At 43.5% G+C, this 21,138-nt stretch overlaps 2 protein-coding genes across 10 annotated transcripts in view; both read right to left on the bottom strand.

Annotated features, from left to right (window-relative positions):
- LOC129859346 (dnaJ homolog subfamily C member 13-like) overlaps nucleotides 1-10,610 on the bottom strand; it is a 54,939-nt gene extending 44,329 nt beyond the window's left edge. For 3 of the 9 annotated variants that reach the window (XM_055928993.1, XM_055928995.1, XM_055928998.1), the window contains exons 1-2: nucleotides 7,021-7,158; nucleotides 5,700-5,780 (exon numbers count right to left, since the gene is read on the bottom strand). In XM_055928993.1, the coding sequence (XP_055784968.1) occupies nucleotides 5,700-5,780; nucleotides 7,021-7,127 (188 nt within the window). In that variant the 5' untranslated portion in view covers nucleotides 7,128-7,158. Of the gene's footprint in view, nucleotides 1-5,699; nucleotides 5,781-7,020; nucleotides 7,160-10,040; nucleotides 10,157-10,425 lie in introns of those variants that run through there. The other 6 variants (XR_008760150.1, XM_055928994.1, XM_055928996.1 and 3 more) reach the window with 4 other exon arrangements.
- Nucleotides 10,611-13,765: 3,155 nt separating this feature from the next.
- On the bottom strand, nucleotides 13,766-15,652 carry LOC129859345 (cytochrome P450 2F3-like). Its single transcript, XM_055928992.1, has one exon. It carries the CDS (start codon nucleotides 15,470-15,472, stop codon nucleotides 13,997-13,999), a length of 1,476 nt encoding a protein of 491 aa, XP_055784967.1. The 5' UTR covers nucleotides 15,473-15,652; the 3' UTR covers nucleotides 13,766-13,996.
- Between the last annotated feature and the right edge of the window lie 5,486 nt (nucleotides 15,653-21,138).

The raw sequence follows: 21,138 nt of genomic DNA, 5'->3' as shown, positions 1-21,138 counted from the left end.
CAAGGTTTGGGTGGATTCTACAGTCTCTGCATCCCAGTAGCAGAACTGAGCTCCCTCTCCTCCTCGATCATCATCAAGCACATCGTTTTCCTTTCATCCTAGCCAACTCCACCCACCCTCCCTCCCTCGCTCTCCCTCCCAGCTCTAAGTGCAGGGCCCCTGCTCTGCTCCGAAAGTCACCCTCATACACAGACCCTTTGACCTTGCTGCTCAGTGGCTGGGCCCGACCTCGTCACAAGACTGTTTAATTAGTCATCCCCTCCAGGCAGACACAGCCACTCACCAGCACAGTCTAAGTTTGGAACAGCCCAGGACAGGTACTGTAGTAGCCAAGGCCAGGGTTGTTCTCTTATTCTGGGCCCAGGTTAAAGGCTTAACTAGGGGCTCAGTTGTTTTCCTGGGCAGGTCACATGGTCAGAAAACTCCACATAGCATATAGCCTATTTACATGGGTCAGAGATTGTGTCATGTACAGGGCAGGAACAGTATACTGCTCCTCACAAGAATAGTCATCGTTCAGTCTTTCCTGCCATGACTTCAGAGTGCTTTATATCATCATAGAAGTTAATACGAATGTTATTGGAAGCAGTGTAACATTTAATTGGCAGTGCTACAACTCAATAGGCTAGATAGATGAACTAGTCATTATTACTGGAGATTAAGGTAAAGGCTAGATCTGCCCTCCCGTTTGCAGTTTGGTTTGAAGGTCTTCCACTGAAACTCAGTCCAGCCGGCTAGATTTCCTCGAAAGCCGTACCACAGCTAAACTAAAAAGATATTCTGAACAAGAGATGAATTCCAAGGCCAAGATTTATTTCCATCAATAGATAACTACAGTAAAGTATGCAGTATGCCTATTAACCCGAGTGAGACTTTAGCCAGGAATCACTCTCACCTGACGGGACTGGCCGCCACAGAGGGTAAAGTACACGGTGTATATAAAAACACTAGTCTGCTGTTGTGCTGCACACAGCTTATAGAGTTGCACTGAGGCCTAATGCAAAGCAAGGTAGTGATAAGCACTTTGGCACTGAGCTATTGACTCCAGCTGGAAAATCAATTGTCTACAGTCAGCCAGGCTTTGGTACATGACGTACACACAAGTGCACATACACGCACGCATACGGTTGTGTACAAACACACACTGAAAGAGCCTTTCCATTGACTGAATCCATGACTCTTCCCTCCTTTACAATTCCTCACTGTTGCCTGGGACAGAGGAAGGCAGGCAGGGGGTGGTTATGGTGGATTATGTTACCAGGATGTAATAGAGATGAAGGTTTTACCCTCCAATAAAGGGAGTTTATATGAGAGAAAGCACAAGATGCAGAAGAGTGCATAGTACAGCCCTCAACCTCACTGACAGAGCAGAAAAGCCTGTGAGAAATGAACTAGGCATAACTGAACTGTCCACTTCTTCAGTCATCTATGCCTGTTAAAGCCATCCCTCCTCCACTCTGTGCAAACTTTGGGGTTTTGCTTTCCTTTCCCGGCCTCAGATTTCAGAATAACGCATCACTTTACCCAACTTCCTCTGTCTGCTGGAAACCTTGGTACAATCACTTCTCTTTCGCAGCTCACACAAACCCCACATCTCAAATGGTAAAAACTATTCTAACTGAATCCAAATCATTAGGAATGTTGCTATGTGCAACACGCCAAACATTTAGCCAACATGCTAATGCTAGGAAAATCCAGTAGCCATTTAAAACAGACATCTGCACAAACTGAATGAGACGTCCATGTGCATGGAAATCTGTCTTAGCATAAAAATGTTGAACAACTTGGTGTGTTTACCCTCTTAGTTTGGTTCATTTGGACTAGTGTGAACACTATTCGTAGCGCACTCAAAAAAATGAATTAGCACCATGGCTCGCTCATAAAGGTTGGTCTCGGTCCGATTCAATTTGGACCATGGTGCAGTTCGCTGCAGGTGAGAATGCAGTCCAGACCAAACACATGAAAAGAACCAGAGACGCACAGTATTATTGGTCATTTTAGTGCGAACATTTGATGAAATGCAGCGTCATAACTTTAAATCTCTGAAACATTCTGTGAGTATAGCAGCGCATTTATGAGACCCGGGGCAGATTTTTATTTTCTTTATATTTATTTCACCAGGTAGGCTAGTTGAAAACAAGTTCTCATTTACAACTGCGACCTGGCCAAGAAAGCAAAGCAGTTCGACACATACAACAACAGAGTTACACATGGAATAAACATAGTCAATAATACAGTAGGGAAAAAAGTCTATATACATTGTGTGCAAATGAGGTAAGATAAGGGAGGTAAGGCAAAAAAATAGGCCATGGCGGCAAAGTAATTACAATACAGCAATTAAACACTGGAATGGTAGATGTGCAGAAGATGAATGTGCAAGTAGAGATGCTGGGGTGCAAAGGAGCAAAATAAATAAATACAATATGGGGATGAGGTAATTGGATGGGCTATTTACAGATGGGCTATGTACAGGTGCTCTGCTCTGACAGCTGGTGCTTAAAGCTAGTGAGGGAGATATGTGTCTCCAGCTTCAGAGATTTTTGCAGTTCGTTCCAGTCATTAGCAGCAGAGAACTGGAAGGAAAGGCGGCCAAAGAAGGGATTGGCTGGGGGTGACCAGTGAGATATACCTGCTGGAGCGCGTGCTACAGGTGGGTGCTGCTATGGTGACCAGTGAGCTGAGATAAGGCGGGGCTTTACCTAGCAAAGACCTGTAGATGACCTGGAGCCAGTGGGTTTGGCGACGAGTATGAAGCGAGGGCCAGGCAACGAGAGCGTACAGGTCACAGTGGTGGGTAGTATATGGGGCTTTGGTGACAAAACGGATGGCACTGTGATAGACTGCATCCAATTTGTTGAGTAGAGTGTTGGAGGCTATTTTGTAAATGACATCGCCGAAGTCGAGGGTCGGTAGAATAGTCAGTTTTACGAGGGTATGTTTGGCAGCATGAGTGAAGGATGCTTTGTTGTGAAATAGGAAGCCGAGTCTAGGTTTAATTTTGGATTGGAGATGTTTAAATGTGAGTCTGGAAGGAGAGTTTACAGTCTAACCAGACACCTAGGTATTTGTAGTTGTCCACATATTCTAAGTCAGAACCGTTCAGAGTAGTGATGCTGGACGGGCGGGCAGGTGCGGGCAGCGATCGGTTGAAGAGCATGCATTTAGTTTTACTTGCATTTAAAAGCAGTTGGAGGCCACGGAAGGAGAGTTGTATGGCACTGGAGATTAGCAGAGACTGGGGCTATAGACCACTTTGACAGAGCTTGAGACATTTTGAAAAGAATATGGGGCAAATGTTGCACATTCCAGGTGTGGAAAGCTATTAGAGACTTACCCAGAAAGACTCAAAGCTGCAATCGCTGCCAAAGGTGCTTCAACAAAGTATGACTCAGGGGTGTGAATACTTATTTAAATGCGATATTGGGTAAAAACAATCCATTTAATTAATATTGAATTCAGGCTGTAACAACAAAAATAAATGTCGAATAGGTATAGGGGTATGAATACTTTCTGAAGGCACTTCACATTGACATTTTAACAAAAGCCCTTCTTTGGACAGAAGCCTCCATTCTGCTTTATCATAAAGGATGAGATCTGTAGTCTGAGCCTTGATTGAGTCAGAAGATGACAAAAGAAGCAGTCAGTCAATCAGATTACTGAGTAATGGCGCCTTCACTCCTTCACTTGCGGTTAAGCTAAGCAAAGTGAAGCTAGGCTAAGTGACGCTAAACTAATTGGTAGACTAGTGGTTGAACACCAGCTAGCTAACTACCACACTGCCATAGATCCTCATTAAGATCCCATTAGGTAAGTATGAGCCTAGAACAACTTCAACACTTATCTTGGCAAGCACTTGTCCTCATAACCTTGGCTTGAACTTTCAAGGTATGAACAATCCAATAAAGAAAAACCAGGACCTGAGGCCTTCAGAAATCGCCACTGGCCAAACACACTTCTTACACAAATCACATGGCTGCCAAAACCAGTTACCTGGTAAACTGGTTTTAGCAGCCGTGTGTTGTGTAAGTAGTGTGTGTAAACTGTAGCCTAAACGTAACCGATGTGGTCTGTGTGTGTGTAGAGTGAATCCTTTGCGCCCGGCTCAGAGCAGATTCGTCATGGCAGCAGGGGAGCGGAGATTCTTGACGGTCCACGATCCAGGCAGCGATGGCTCTGAGAGAGGTCCTTTGTGTGGCCACAACATTGAGCAGCCTGTTTGCCACGCCGGGGCCAAGTCTAATAGAGCCTTAAGATGCCAAGAGTCACAGGATTCAAAAGGACTAAGACTACAGAAGGGACACAGCCGTGGGAGAGGAAAATACTACTACACACACACACACACACATCAGAAAAAGCCCTTTGAAGCTGTGTAATCGGTGGTGAACCTTTTCTACTGAGGCTTGTAGCTAGCTTCTTCCTCAACCTGCTCTCTACTGTACTTCAGGACTGAGGAGGTTCTGATTAAAAGGACAAAAGTGCTGCTCACGCTGGGACTTACAGTAAAGAGTGCAGGCTAATCAAGGTTGATTGTAATTAAGGTTGGCCCCCTGGCAGATGTTCCGTGTTCACAGTAGAGAAGCCCGGCTTTGCATTCTGGTACCGTGGCTGCGTACCATAAAGTTCCATAAAGCCACAGCAAATAGGCCACTGTAGGCTATACAAACAAAAAAAACTGTCTTGGGGTGAAGCTAAGAAAGCCGCAAAGGACCTTACTTCAGCCTTATGCGCCACAGGGAGCGAAGAGGAGCAACAACATTACGTAATACACAAAACCCTTCTCTCTTGACCTCCCAGTCAAAGCCCTGGCCTCACTCACTGACTGTCCAGTTCACAGTGTCCACACCCACACACACAGAGGATGTGTAGAAGATGACATATTATGAAGCCCTCAACCCTGCCCGTGGCTAATCCACGCTCTAGCACTACTGCTAAAGTTACCACAGTCAATGGCTGCCTTAATGGGATAAAGCTATTTTAGGAAGCAGGTATCGGTAATGTGGTCCTGTTGTTGTCTACTGCTCAATGTCTCACCTCTGTGGAGGTCTACCAGAGAAAAGGGATGGGACCAGTTTGTTTAGTAACATTTGCTCTTTCCTTTCCATAGTATATAGACCTAGATCCCATTGATTCATGATCTCATGGTTGTTACCATTCAGCTGTACTTATGGACCTTAAGTCATAGATCACGAGTGCAGTCTAACCTGCGTTATCTAGGTATTGGGATTTCAGAGACATTCGGGTTAGTGAGAATCTGACACTAGTGATTTGTGTATACCTTGCCACCCATTGAAGGAAACGCACACACAATGGAAGCACTGAGTCAGGGATTTCAGTGCTTTCCCTTTGTTCTGGTGTTGACATCAGTGTGTCTGTCCTGCTGCCTGATTGCTAGGCCTACAACTAGGATCCGTGTGGAATGGTAGAGAACGATAAAGAGTAGAAGGGAATGTACCGGACCTGACATTACCTAGTTGCCCGTGACCTGAACATCAAGAAAACTAAGCTATCTTTCACAAAGCAGAGATGCATATAGAAGTTATGGTACTTGACTAGTGAAGGAGTTAGGAGTAATTACCCAACTCAGCCTAGCAAACCAGCCCCAAGGAGAGAGAAAGGATTTCATTGGTTGAACGAATGTTATCAGTATCAATGGGAGGTCTTTCAGGGAAAGGAACGTTAGAATATGACGTGGCTCTTACTTTCCCCTCCAGGAGTGTTTGGTGGTGTAGAAACAGGCCAGGTCTCTGTTGTCTTTGATGACATTCATCTTCTGGCAAGACCTGCAACACAAGAGAACAAGGTCAGGGTAAGAGACACAAAGAGATTATGAAATGGGCTTTTAACAGTCCCGCTTTAGTGTCTCTTCATTGAGTACATACAGGTCAGAGCAGTGGAATTGGACGCCAGGCAACTTTCATTTGAGCGAATGGCAGCAAGCATATAAATTAGGCCTACGGTTTGCTAATTCAATTATGCGTGAAGAGCACAGATCAATGAGAGGGATGGATTCCCCTCATACTGCTATCTTAAAGTAGTCACGTGAGTTGGGAGTGGAGTGGAGGCATTTGGATAAACAGATGCTTAGTTCTATTGAGAAGTCACAGGCAGAACCCAGCCTGAGCTTAAAATACTTCCATTACTGCACATTATGTCACACACTGTCCAAAAAACCTGCCATACACACTTCACACTGGCGGGTCACATTCTACACCTCGAGTGAAAATCCTTGTTGACACTCCCTGTGCTGGCTGGGAGAGTCCTGTCTCGTCGCTGGCAAACTCTGTGGTGCTAAACACAGAATAAACAGTGTTGAAAAGCAAATTAGAGTGGAATCAACACAACAGATAGACGTGATACTCCGACTGACAGCAACTATTAGAATCAGCGTCACTGTAGATGTCCTCAACTTTCACATACAATTTCCATTCATCTCTCTCCCCCTCTTCGTTGAAAGCCTCTGTGTGCAAATTTTCACAGACACTCAGTGTAGACTGGGGCATAGCCTACTTACAGGCATTGGGGAAATAGTGCCAACACAGCAAAATGGGACCGAAACTGCATGCAAGTGGTCAACAACATTGCAAAAATAAAACGTAGCCTTTGAGCCGGTCAGCATAGCATACCAAGAGAGTGTATTGATCATGCCAAAACAATGAAACCTGAGGGGACTGTTTTTTTCAGACATAATTTCTGTAAAGTCTCTTGTGATTTAACCCCAAAAAACCTCCATATTTATATACACTAAACTGGACTCGTAGCAGAAGACTCCCTTAGAAAAAGAAACACTGGCCATGTGTCATACTGAGACGGCAAACAGAGGTTTCCATATTTTCAGTACTTCTGTTGAGAATACTAGACCTAGGCCTCTTTGGAATGTAACTACAGTCACACGAAATCACAGAAAAAGTCAGTGGATAAAAACTAGTAGTAACTAACAGACATACAAACAAACAAACAAACAGTACAGTGAGACAGTAGTAGTAGACTAGTAGTAAATCGTGCCCAGAGAGCAGTAGTAACCTCTCTCTGCTGGCCACTGCACTGTCAGTGTCACAGGGGGAACCTTTGTCAGCACTCTGCTCAGATCCTCCTGGAAATAAGGGACTTTTCTTTTCCTTCCTCTCCATGTCAGCCTGCAGCAAGGGGCAACAAAATAAGTCCTTATGAAAGACCAGTGTGTCCCCAAGAGACGACGAGTCGAACCTTTCTTTAACGGAAAGATGAAATCACGGAGAACTGTATCATACAAACTTCCTAGGCAACGTATATGATGGGTGTTCTTCCCTCTTGACTCACCACTGACACAGCCTATAGCAAACCAGACAGGAGCTAGCTGACTAATCCTAAAGTTAGTCATCAATCTTCCTCTGAAAGAGAACCAGTGCTAGAGCCATCTAAACCAAAAGAAACCGTTCTGAATCAGAGCACATGATTTTTTATGCATCAAACCCTTCCACCTAATTAATTTAATCCAGCCCAGACGGATGGAATTTTATAATAGCGATGGGCATCGATGTGACCACGTGACCTGCACTCCTCTCAACTCAAAGGCCATGCAGTTTAATTCTGTTACCGTGATGAGGGGTATTAAGAGAACGCCCAGATTCCAGGATGTGGTCATGTGATGGCCCTACCCAACTCTTCCTGTGGCTCAATTGCTGCAGAGTTATAAACCACCTCGGACCAGGAAGAACTATAGAGAAAAGTAGTTGGACATTTGGTTCTGAAGAAAATTGTTCCTTAGATTGCCAATGGATGGTATACACACACACAAGACAGAGCTGCAAAAGGATTGCACGGACACCTCACAGTCGGCGGGGGGGGGGGGTTACACGACCTGTGAGGCCGCATATGGTTTCCAAGCAGTGAGTGAACAGTGCTGACTACGCAGAGCCTTTCTGAACATTGGGTGACTGTGTAACCTGCTCTCATGTGACTGCACAATAACACTAAATCATTGAAGTTCTGCACAGGATTAAGATACCTGTGGCAGTTAACACAGAATTATGTAATAGTAATGGGAATAAAAAGAGTCAAATCTTACATCTTTGAATCGTATTTGTCTGAAAGGAACAGTTGTCACGCCAGGAGCGCGGTGTAACACAGATTTACATGCAAATATTCTGAAATCTGCATTTTTAAAAACCTGCGCATTTTCACACCAGAGATGTGTTCACATCAAATGTAGTTGTTGCGGATAAAACGTTGTGTGATGATGTAGTGCATAGAAAAATTACTTGAGGTTAAAATCCCATGTATCAAATAAAATAAACAAGTTATGGGTTTCCATCGCATTTTCATCTCTGATGGTTTTGTCAAAAAACAAATTGTGTTATATAGTGAATGTGCCCACTCTGGTCTTGGCACGTGTCCTCTAGCAAACAACTGGCAGATACAGTGCGGGTAGGCTACCTACATGATGAGATTATTATAGACAAAAGAGCGAGATGATTTGTATTTGTCAAACGGCAGCCAACCATCGATCATCATGTCGTAGTGGGAGGACCACACAATATTTTTTTATTTATCCCCATTAGCTGTTGCAAAAGCAGCAGCTACTCTTCCTGGGGTCCACAATATTGGTGTTCACAATATTGGAGTCACGCAATATCATTGTGTGACTCCAATTTACTTCGATATGACGGTTATTATATCAATATTTGCTCATAAAAGTGTTTCCCCTGCCATTTATTGCATTATAAATTTTACCGACACAAAAATATTCTTTGTCTAGCATATTTTGTTTTGTCGACATTTGGAAAGTTTACCAGAAAATGTGCTATTTCCATCAAGCTTGTACAAAAAGGTTGTATGGAAACCTGGCTAGTGACAGCTAATATAATAGCACTCTGCTACTGAGAAAGAAATGTCTAACTTCACACACTTGACGTTTGATAATTCTGTGCCTCAACATTTCAACTAGTGTTCTTAAAATGTTATAAGTTGGTAATATTGCTGCAACTGATAACTTTAGGGAAAGGGGTCTTGTGGTCTTTTTATCGTTACATAGCGTCCATGCAATCAATGACTAGGGCAATTCCCTGGTATCAGAATGATACCGATTTCTCACATTAAAATGTATGTATAAAAACAAAAAACATTGAAGGTTAAACAAAGCATACAACTCTATGCACAAGGACTACTTTTAACAATGTCCACTGAACATTTTAGAAAAACAGATTTAGAACAATGCAGATGCAAAGTTTGGTAACCGAATGACGGTTTGTGGAAATTGTTAAAAGTAGTCCTTGTGCATAGAGTTGTACGGTTTGTTTAACTTTGCAATGATTGGTTTTTGTTTGACATACATTTTAAAGTGAAGAATCTTAGTCTCGGCATCATTCTGTTAGCGTGGAATTGCCCCCCTAGGCCTTATGGATCTCAGCCTTCGTAGCGGACATTAGTCTTATTATGTGTCTGATTGAGCACTGATAGTGCTGGTAAAAATCAATAATAAGGCTACTTCCAAAACTTCAATCTCGGTTAATGGGTGGATGGAGTTGCCTAGATTACCTTCGTTCGGTCTACAACAAATTTGATCGACAGATATTAGTCCCCACATTTGTTACCGCAACTAACTTAGGAAGTAAAATCACCTACACATACTAATAACACAGCAGAATAATGAGCATTGTTCCTGGAATTGCTTTCCATAAATAAAGTTACATTATTTAATGTAGCTGTAGGGGCACAAGAAATCCGATTGAATGCATGACAACCACAACACAGCGCAGTCAGCCTGAGGATGTAGATGCTGCTTTCAAATTCACAGTATGACTGCCAAATACATTTCTCGGTAAGCATTTCGTTGGTCGGTGTATACCATGTGTCCTGTACATACGACTAATAAAACTTGAAAATGTATTTCACAGTACATATCACACTGGGTCATGACCAAAACAATGCTCTTCGAAAACCACTCTATAGGTTGACAAGTAACTTCCGTTAGAAAAATTAACTAGGTAAATGCTTTCGCAGACACAATGAAAAATAATGTATATATGGGTTTTTACAATTCTATAAAATAACTGCCGACTCACTTTGATCACACCCTGTTTGGCAGCCGCTGTGTATCTGGCTCTGCTTGGGTAGCAAGCTAGCGGCTAGTAGGGCCACATTCAAGTGCAGCTCGAGCGGGCCAAGTTGGGAGGAGTCTCTAGACGGAGTAAAGACGAGTCGAAATGGCCATTCCCGTGATGAACATTGTAAATATCATGACAATAAGCGAAACCTAGAAGTGTCACAGTGTTTTATTTTATTATCAACACACTTTAACTGGATGTGTTTTTTCGCAAAAGGGGGAAACTAGCAAGCTGCCTAGTTAGCTAGGTAAGCCTAGCTAGCTAGCTTAGCAAGGGCTCTGTCTATGGAGCTCAAAAATGAAGGAAAGGAGTTGTGCATTGTGGCAATCGCAGATGAAATTACCTGTATGTTCGCTACCAGATGCGATTATTTTCCGACCCTGAACCCCCACCCTCCAATGTGCGAGGCTGTTGTGTTTCTGTTTTCCCAATCCGATGCTGTAGCTGCTTAATTGCGCTATCTTCACTCGGGGCTCAGGACGCTGCCATATTCCTGATAGCCGAAAGTGCGGAAAGCGCACGCGCGAAATCTGTCGGTCATGAGTGTCTGATTGGTTTGTCAGGAAGTAGCGCGTTCTGTGCCTGATTTCTTTTTTTGTATTTTTATCATTTACAACAAATCAATACAAAAAAATAAATGACGAACACAACTATATATAAAGAATATTACACAAGGACCTTATTTACAATGACAGCCTACTCCGGCCAAACCCTCCCCTAACCCTCCCTAAATGAAAATGTAAATGTGCCCGGACGACGCTGGGCCAATTGTGCGCCGCGCTATGGGACTCCCGATCACAGCCCGGGATCGAACCAGGATCTGTAGTGACGCCTCTAGCGCTGCGATGCAGTGCCTTAGAGTTATAAATGTGCGCGCAGCGATCTAACAGCTTTTTTGTTGACAGAGTGTTTAATTGTCTTAAAATACAGTTCAATTTCTTTTTCCAAGTTAATGAAATGTGGTGTACATTTGTGAATATGAAATTTGTCCAAAAGCGTTCTAAGCTTAAAAGTTCATGTCTATGGTTCTAAGAAGAAGTTGCCTATAAGCGCAGATCTATGATCAGTATCATATCAAAGAGACTCAGTCTTGGGTATTGAGAGCAACAAATGCATAGATGCCCTTAGATCAGCCAATAATCAGTGAACCCAGATAATTAGCAGAGGAATATAAAATGGGATAAGAAAGATGCCTTCCAAAATAAACAGCTGCGTAAATGTTGCTCTCTACCACAGATTATTCATAATATTGACCAGATACTCAAGTAGCCGCTCTAAATGGAGGTCAGTCGGGACGAGGCAAGATCAGGTGGGATCATTCTAACCAATGAGAGGACAGATACGCGTGTGAACGACAGGCAGAACTCCGATATAGTGTTTTTTTCTTCTCAAAGTTGCCGGGATGTCACGTGTCCTACTTATTTCAGTACAGTCGTAACAACCTAAGCATTACGAAACGTCTATTCGATCAAATAACCCACACGTTGCAAATAACCCAGAAAATGTTTTGCTAACCAAATTCGACACTCATTGACCTCCATACAAAACTCCCCGCTTGATGAGAAAAAACAAAACAATAAAACGCCACCTGCTGGAGAAGCCCAGTTATTCCTCTCGCTTCGCCTCTTCCTCTGTCTCTTCCCACCAGAGGTTATCTACACATTAATTACAATTACATAATTATTATTAATAATAATTAGATCCTGTACATTTCGATACAGTCACTCCCTGTCATGGTTATCTCACAACTTATGAGGAGGATCAGTATACATTCAGGCAAAGATTGTTTTTGTTATTTCTGAAGGGGAACAAAACACAAAATAGGCAAATAAATAATACATGATTCGAGATAGAATGAAACTATATACTTTAGTGCAAATAAAGGCAGCTTTATATTTGTTTTGTTTTTGTTCTCTTCTGAAAAAGAGTTGTGTAAACTTTGAACTGGTGCAAAAGTATCGAAGTCTGGCCCACTACAGTGAACATTCATGGAACTGTAACATTCCCGTTAATTAAGAGAGTAGTAGCGCCCACTGTAGACAACATCCGGACCTTTCTGCAGAAAGCAGGGAACGGCAGGATCATGTCTATTTTCACCTGACATAACCTATAGGTTAGGGTTGATGGCTTCTACTTGCAAACAGTGGTGTAAAGTACTTAAGTAAAAATACTTTAAAGTACTACTTAATTCGTTTTTTGGGGGTATCTGCACTTTACTATTTACATTTTTTACAACTTTTACTTTTACTTCACTACATTCCTAAAGAAAATAATGTACTTTTTACTCCCCACATTTTCTCTGACACCCAAAAGTACTATTACATTTTGACAGGAAAATGGTCCAATTCACACACTTATCAAGAAAACATCCCTGGTCACCCATACTGCCTCTGATCTGGCGGTCTCACTAAACACACATGGTTCGTTTGTAAATGATGTCTGAGTGTTGGAGTGTGCCGCTGGCTATCCGTAAATGAAGGAAAAAAAATAAGAAAATGGTGCGGTCTGGTTTGTTTAATATAAGGAATTTGAAATTATTTATACTTTTACTTTTGATACTTAAGTATATTTTAGCAATTACATTTACTTTTAAATGTATATTTAAAACCAAATACTTTTAAACATTTACTCAAGTAGAAGTTTACTGGGTGACTTTCACTTGTGTCATTTTCTATTACAGGTATATTTACTTTTCCTCAAGTATGACAATTGGGTACTTTTCCACCACCGAATGCAAATGAGTAGGCTATTTAAGATCTAACTGTATCTATTATCTCAAAATGTCATACAAATATTTAATGAAGTAGTTGAACCTTCCACCACCTCCCTCTTCTATTTAGAAACACTCTTATCCAGAGCAACTATGGGTAAGTGCCTTGCTCAAGGGCACATCAATCGACTTTTCACCTAGTCAGCTCAGGGATTCGAACCAGCAACCTTTCAGTTACTTGCCCCATGGTCTTAACCGCTAGGTTACCTAACACCCATTACAGTGCACTTTGGTAGAGACCACATTTGACAGATATGGCGCATCACAAGAACATTCTCAACAAATGTGCACTCCCCCTTTCCAGAGTAGATCAAATAAAACAAAAGAAGAAGCTAAGTTAAATGTAACAATAAAATTACATTTGTCTGGTTTTGACCTCAGCTTGTAGGCCACAGTCACCAATAGCCTTGTCAAACAAAATAGAAACTAACAAAGTTTCTAGAAATGTGGGATATTTCTGTCTCATGTGACTCAGACAGTGAACTGACTGCACCCAATCAGTGTACAGTTGATCTGTAGCTCTCTAGATGTTGTTCTCTAAACAATACAACACAATGTAGGAGTGTCCTGCCAGCCAGTTCCACAAACCGAGACTATTGATTTTAGTGACACCTGGGTCCCTGCCTGGCATAAAGTGTAAGAACTCACCGCGCTTGAATGTAGATGGGAAACATCTTGGCCTCTGTGACTGAGTGGCAGAGTGATGTTGAGAGTGGGACAGGGACACGGAGTGGTCACGTTATGGAGCATCTGATTTAAGGGCCTACCAACCATGTGCTGCCCATTAGCTAAATTGAATTATAGATAGACACAAGAGGAAAAGGGAGCATTTGGCTTCCCTACAATCCTGCAAAACAAACCATACATTGATATCTACAGGCTTCAGAGAAAGGAGGCAAAAAGGGAGGCCGAATGAACATTTACTAACTTTTTATTTGGTTCACATTTCATTGCTTAGACACAAAGAAACTGATCAAGTGAAAGATACACTGCTACCTGGATCAGCTTCCAACTCATCAGATTACACTAGCCTGAATCCTCAGCATCCATTGCATTACTATCTGGTCAAAACACCTGTCCCTCATCTCTACACCTCCTCCTCCTGAGTTTTCCTCCTGTGGTGCAGCTGCAGTTCCCCTCTTGGTCAGCGGGGGGTAGCTATGAGCTGGTAACGGCGCGGCATGTTACCGAAGCTGCTAGACTCTGGGCTGAGGTCAATGCTGTCAGGTCCTCCAGGGCAGGAGAAGGAGAAACGCTGCAGCAGAGACACCAGGAAAAGAAAGATCTCCATACGAGCCAGAGATTCCCCCACACAGGCGCGCTTACCTGCAGAGAACGCCAAGAAAGCAGGGTTCTTCTGGAAGTTTCCGCTCATATCTAGGAAGTGATTGGGGTTGAAGGTTGTTGGCGTGGCCCAGTGGTCCTTGTCTCGCAGAACAGAGTGGAGCATGGGAAGGATCACGGTGCCCTGAGGGATAGTGTACCCTCTGAATGAGATATTCTTGGTAGCGTAGTGTGGGAGGTTGAGCGGGACGAGGTCCAGGAATCGATGCACCTCGTGGATGACAGCGTCTGTGAAGGGGAGAGACTTCCTGTCCTCCACTCGAGGCACGCGGTGTCGACCAATCACTGTGTCGATCTCCTGCTGCACGTGCTCCTGTATGTCAGGGTATTTGATGAGAAGCACGAGTGCATATCCGATAGTGGTGCTGGTGGTCTCTGTTCCTGCCAGGAAGAGGTTTAACACTGTGGACACCAGGTTCTCATAATGGAACTCAGAGGAGGACACATCCTTCTCCTGGTTGAGTCTGGTGAGGAAACAGTCTATGAAGTCTCTATGGATGCCTAGGTCTATGGTCTCCTGGTGCTTGTGGATCTTCTTCATCACAAAGCTTCTCACCTCGTCCACCTGGCTGAACATGACATGCTGCCGACCAGGCAGGCGTTCCATCAGCCAGGGGAAGATGTTGTAGAGCTGTCCCCAGGCGGTGCTTCCAAAGCGCAGTAAGTTCGTGAAGATGTTGAGCAAGCGCAAGAATTTGTCGTCTTCGTAGCCGAAGCGCTGGCCGAACACCAGGGAGCAGATGACGTTGGACACGGTTCGACTCAGGAAGGGCTGGGGGTCAAAGGGCATGGCTTTAGTGCCGTCCAGACTGTCTATGAGGTATTGGCTCTCCTCCTGTATCCACTCCTCCATCCTCTTACGGCCCATCCCAAAGTCTCTTAGCGTGGTCAGAGTGAAACGACGCAGCTGGCGCCAACGCTCCCCGTTACTGATGACCAGGCCATATCCCCTGGTAGCTCGGACCAGGAAGGGGATGGGAGCTCGTCCTGTGAAGTCCTCAGCCTGGTCCACCAGAGCCTCCTTGACCGCCTCGTACCCCACCAGCACCACGGCCCGCTGGGTCCCCAGATACACTGTCATCACTGTCCCATAAACACCACTCCACTTGACGAAGCTCTTGTAGGGGGCATGTTTGTCCATCTGAAGCAGGTTGCCTATCAGTGGCAGGCCGCGTGGTCCGGGAGGTAGACGGACGTGTCTCTTCCTCCTCAGCATGAACAACCACAGTAGAACCACCAGCAGGGCTCCTAACATCACTGTACTACATATCTCCATTACTCCGGCCTGCAAAACAAACAACGTCTCTTGTTCTTGTTGTTCTTTTTCTTTCTTCTTCTTTTTTAACCCACCTCTCTTTAGTGTTTACCTTCTCTCTGTGCAACAGTGGCTGTCTGTCTATGTTGCCTGCATGACTGTTTGTGTGAGTGTCTCTCTGTGTGTGTGTGTGTGTGTGTTGCAAATGTTTGCTGAGATAAGGGGTTGTGTTGATAATTCTCTGGGACAGAGTTGAACAACAGATCAGTGATTGGCTGCTGACATTACGTTAATGCACCTTGAACCCATATAAACAAAGCAAATTAAAACCCAAGGAGCGGAAAGGACTGATATCTTATACTATGTCCGTCGAGGTTTAAAACAAAATTATACAAAAATTATGAAATACAAACAAGACAATGACAAGACAACCATAAAAACTGAGGAAGATGTACACGACAATGCTCAAAAAGACAAGCGCAAACACAAACAATAGGCCAACTATATAATTACTATATAAGCAATGCCATGTGATCTATCAATTATAAATAAAGCAGACATGGAACGTTTTGCCTTTATAGTAACGTGCATTAATTCTAATTCATATTATTCAATAACAATTTTGTGGACTTTCTCAATAATAGGCTTACTGAGCTTCCAGAACACTCCATATTGCTCAGAATCTCTTTCTGGTTTGTAGTCAACTTTCGAAGATAAATTGGTGCCTAACAAATTGTAAACAGGTTGTGCGTTAGAGATAATATTTTATCTTGCAGAAGTATTGTGTTATAAACTGAGGGAATATGGACTTTGAGGTCACCCAAGATCATTTGTGGGTTAATATGTAGCTTGATGGAATAATGGGAAAGCCACTCTTGAACCTTTAAGAAAAATAGACCCACTGTCGGACAGTACCAAAAAATATGCATTAGGCCTATGTCCTCTTCTTCATTACAGAACCTTCATTTTGACTTTGTAGATAGAATATTGTGGGAACTCTTGTGGGAACTCACATACTCTATGTGGGAACTCTTGAAGGAGTTCCCACATATGCTGAGCACTTGTTGGCTGCTTTTCCTTCACTCTGCGGTCCGACTCATCCCAAACCATCTCAATTGGGTTGAGGTCTGGTGATTGTGGAGGCCAGGTCATCTGATGCAGAACTCCATCACGCTCCTTCTTGGTCAAATAGCCCTTACACAGCCTGGAGGTGTGTTGGGTCATTGTCCTGTGAAAAACAAATTATAGTCCCACTAAGCGCAAACCAGATGGTATGGCGTATCGCTGCAGAATGCTGTGGTAGCCATGCTGGTTAAGTGTGCCTTGAACAATTGCACATTTGGACTCATCAGACCAAAGGACAGATTTTCACCAGTATAATGTCCATTGCTCGTGTTTCTTGGCACAAGCAAGTCTCTTCTTCTTATTAGTGTCCTTTAGTAATGGTTTCTTTGTAGCAATTCGACCATGAAGGCCTGATTCACGCAGTCTCTTCTAAACAGTTGATGTTGAGATACTGTATGTCTGTTACTTGAACTCTGTGAAGCATTTATTTGGGCTGCAATTTCTGAGACTTGTAACTAATGAACTTATCCTCTGCAGCAGAGGTAAGTCTGGGTCTTCCTTTCCTATGGCGGTCCTCATGAGAGTCTGTTTCATCATAGCGATTTATGGTTTTTACGACTGCACTTGAATAAACATTCAAAGTTCTTGACATTTTCCGCATTGACTGACCTTCATGTCTTAAAGTAATGGACTGTTGTTTCTCTTTGCTTATTTGAGCTGTTCTTGCCTCATGAAGCTGGTTGAGAGAATGCCAAGAGTGAGCAAAGCTGTCAAGGCAAAGGGTGGCTACTTTGAAGAATCCCAAATATATTTTGATTTATAAAAAATAAAAAAAGGTTACTACATGATTCCATATGTGTTATTTCATAGTTGTGATGTCTTCACTATTATTCTATAACGGAGAAAATAGTAAAAATGAAGAAAAACCCTTGAATGAGTAATGTCCAAACTTTTGACTGGTACTGTATATATATTATGTAAGCTGCACTGCAATTCAGTTTTACTGTAAACTGCCAAAGTGCTCCGTTGTGGCACATGTATTTGTGTAAATAAAACCTAGCTATCTAATATGCAAATATCTGAATGTAAGGTGATTTCCCAGTCTTTAAGGGCCACAATAATAGCGATGATGACCCTGTGGGTGTAAACTCTGTAGAATGGCCCATTTTAGTGATGAGGCACTGAATAAGGTATTGGTGTTGTACAGCAGAGCGTGGGAGGAGGGGAAACTACCAGGCAGCTGGCAGTAGTGGTACCAATCTGGAAGCCAGGGAAGGACCGTACGAGGCCAACAAGCTATCAGCCAATAGCTTTAACATGACATGTATGTAAGATCATTGAACATATGATTACGGAGAGGCTAACTTACTTCCTGGAGCGCAGGGGGCTAGTATCGCCACATCAGAGTGGGTTCAGAAAGGGGAGGGGAACTATTGACCCAGTGCTTTGCTTAGAAGCAGAGGTCAGGGAGGCTTAGGTGAGCAAGGAGACTGTTGTAGCTGTCTTTTTTTGATGTGGAGAAGCCATATGATATGATTTGGAAGGAGGGGTTGCTAATCAAGTTTGATATTATGGGGGTAGGAGGAAGAACGTACAACTGGATAAAGGACTTCCTGTTTGGAAGGTCTGTCCAGGTGAGGGTGGGGAAGTCTCTATCAGGCAGCTAGCTACCTGGTGGATAACGGTACACCGCAGGGGAGCGTGATTAGTCCTCTGTTGTTCTCCATCATGATCAATGATGTTTACTCTCAGGTATGGCCGGATTTTGGGAGGTCGTTATTTGCAGATGATGGGGCCTTATGGAATAGGGAAAGAAATGTGCCTTACATAGTCAGGAAGATAAAGGAAGCAATTGATGAGGTAGAGCGGTGGGCATTAATGTGGGGATTCAGGTTTTCTGTAGAGAAAACTCAGACAGTGTTCTTAACTAGGAGGAAGGTGGGAGATGAGGTACACTTGAGGTCATATGGTAGAAACTTGGATAAGGTGGGGGCCTTCAGGTTCCTTGGGGGGTACTTTGACACGAGGCTGACCTGGGCAGAACACATTGAGAGAGTGGTGGGAAAGGGTAAGAAGGTGCTAAATGTGATGCGCTGTCTGACAGGGAAAGAGTGGGGGGCTGGGCGTACCTCACTGAGGACCATGTAATTTTTAGTTATTTTTTTTAGGGGTTGGATCAGCTTTAATATTGCAAATAGATTGTGGCTTCTGTCAATGTAATTGTCTGCATGATTTCCAATCCCCCATATATGTATTTTTGAAATATATACAGTATATTAGGACCAGGTGTAACAGCCATCATTGCATGAAGAAGTGAACCAAAGCGCAGCGTGGTAAGTGTTCATGATTTATTCATAAAACTTAACAGTGAATAACAAAAACAACAAACGAAACCAAAACAGTTCTGTCTGGTGCAGACACAAAACAGAAAACAACTACCCACAAAACACAGGTGGGAAAAGGATACCTAAGTATGGTTCTCAATCAGAGACAACGATAGACAGCTGCCTCTGATTGAGAACCACACCCGGCCAAACACACAGAAATAGAAAACATAGAACACAAAACATAGAATGCCCACCCCAACTCACGCCCTGACCAAACCAAAATAGAGACATAAAAAGGATCTCTAAGGTCAGGGCGTTTGATCTGATCTGTAACAGACTATGGCAGTATAGCATATGGTTCAGCAGCCCAAACCTCATCAATATGTAGTGGGGCGTTTCGGACCACCCCAGTGTCTGAACTACAGGTGGAGATGGGTATGTGCCATTTTAGATTTGGAGACGACAGCTGGAGATGAATTGATTGGGTCATCCTACAGGGACATGGGGTGTCTCATCCTGCGAAAGGGATTTTAAAGACATGAGCATAGGGAGGGTGTTGATCCATCTGATCGGTTTAAGAGACATCTGGACACTGTGCATCAGGATTTTGTGGCCATTTACACAGATGGTTCAAAAGATCCAAGGACAGGACGTACTGGGTCAGCATTTGTAGTGCAGGAATGTGGGGTGGCAGTCAGGAAACGTGTTACAGATCATCTGGTTGTATTTATGGCGGAGCTGAGAGCTATACGGTTGGCCTTGCAGTGGGTGGAAGAAGTCAAGCCAGACAGAGTAGTTACACTATATATATATATATATATATATATATATATATATATATATATATATATATATATATATATATATATATATATATGCAAAAGTATGTGAACACCCCTTCAAATTAGTGGATTCGGCTATTTCAGTCACACCTGTTGCTGGCACATAGTCATGCAATCTCCATAGACAAACATTTGCAGTAGAATGGTCTTACTGAAGAGCTCAGTTACTTTCAACGTGGCACCACCTTTCCAACAAGTCAGTTTGTCAAATTTCTGCCCTGCCCCGGTCAACTGTAAGTGCTGTTATTGTGAAGTGGAAACATCTAGGAGCAACATCGGCTCAGCCGCAAAGTGGTAGGCCACACAATTTCACAGAACAGGGTTGCAGGGTGCTGAAGCTTGTAGTGCGTACAAATCGTCTGCCCTCAGTTGCAATACTCATTACCGAGTTCCAAACTGTCTCTGGAAGCAACGTCAGCACAAGAACTGTCTGGAGTGATAAATCAAGGTTCACCATCTGGGAGTCCGATGGACGAATCTGGGTTTGGTGGATGCCAGGAAAACGCTCCCTGCCCCAATGCATAGTACCAACTGTAAAGTTTGGTGGAGGAGGAATAATGGTCTGGGGCTGTTTTTCATGGTTCGGGCTAGGCCCCTTAGTTCCAGTGAAGGGAAATCTTAATGCTACAGCATACAATGGCATTCTAGATTATGGTGTGGCAACAGTTTGGGGAAGGCCATTCCCTGTTTCAGCATGAAAATGCCCCTGTGCACAAAGGGAGGTCCATACAGAAGTGGTTTGTCGAGATCCGTGTGGAAGAACTTGACTGGCCACAGAGCCTTGACCTCAACCCCATCGAACATATTTGGAATTGGAACACCGACTGCAAGCCAGGCCTAATCGCCCAACATCAGTGCCCAACCTCACTAATGCTCCCTACAGAAATGTTCCAGCATCTAGTGGAAAGCCTTCCCATGAAAGTGGAGGCTGTTATAGTAGCAAAGGGAGGACCGACTCCATATTCATGCCCATGATTTTGGAATGAGATGTTTGACGAGCAGGTGTCCACATTATTTTGGTCAAGTGTTTGCAGTCCTTTAGCTCACGTAGCAGACAAGACCTGCTTTATGACATACTACAAACCCATGGCAGGGTTAGACAGATGGGTATAAAGACAAGATTTTCTTGTGTCCTAGCCCATGTGGGGGTGGAGTGGAACGAGGCATTTGATGTACTGGCTAAACAAGTACTTAGTAGTGGGGATGTTGATGTTGTAGTTTCAATGCGCAAGGCTGAGGCAAAATGCCTGATATGGACAGTGATGGTGCAGCGATGGCAGAAGCAGTGGAATAGAGATACTAAGGGCAGGTATTTATTTCAAGGATTGAGGAAAGTTGGGGAGGGGAGGACGGCAGGAAGAGAGGCTATTTTTACAAGATTAAGGGTGGGACACAGCCGGTTGAATAATATGACTTTAAATGTGATAGGAAAGCATCCAACAGGAAAGTGTGA

The sequence above is a fragment of the Salvelinus fontinalis genome, chromosome 7 (assembly GCF_029448725.1).
Source record: "Salvelinus fontinalis isolate EN_2023a chromosome 7, ASM2944872v1, whole genome shotgun sequence".
NCBI classification, from domain to species: Eukaryota; Metazoa; Chordata; class Actinopteri; order Salmoniformes; family Salmonidae; genus Salvelinus; species Salvelinus fontinalis.
The sequence above is the reverse complement of the archived record's forward strand: the minus strand, read 5'-3'. Positions and strand labels throughout refer to the sequence as shown.

Excerpts from the sequence above, each read along its gene's own strand:
- LOC129859345 (XM_055928992.1), bottom strand. The coding sequence starts at position 15,472 with ATGGAGATATGTAGTACAGTGATGTTAGGAGCCCTGCTGGTGGTTCTA.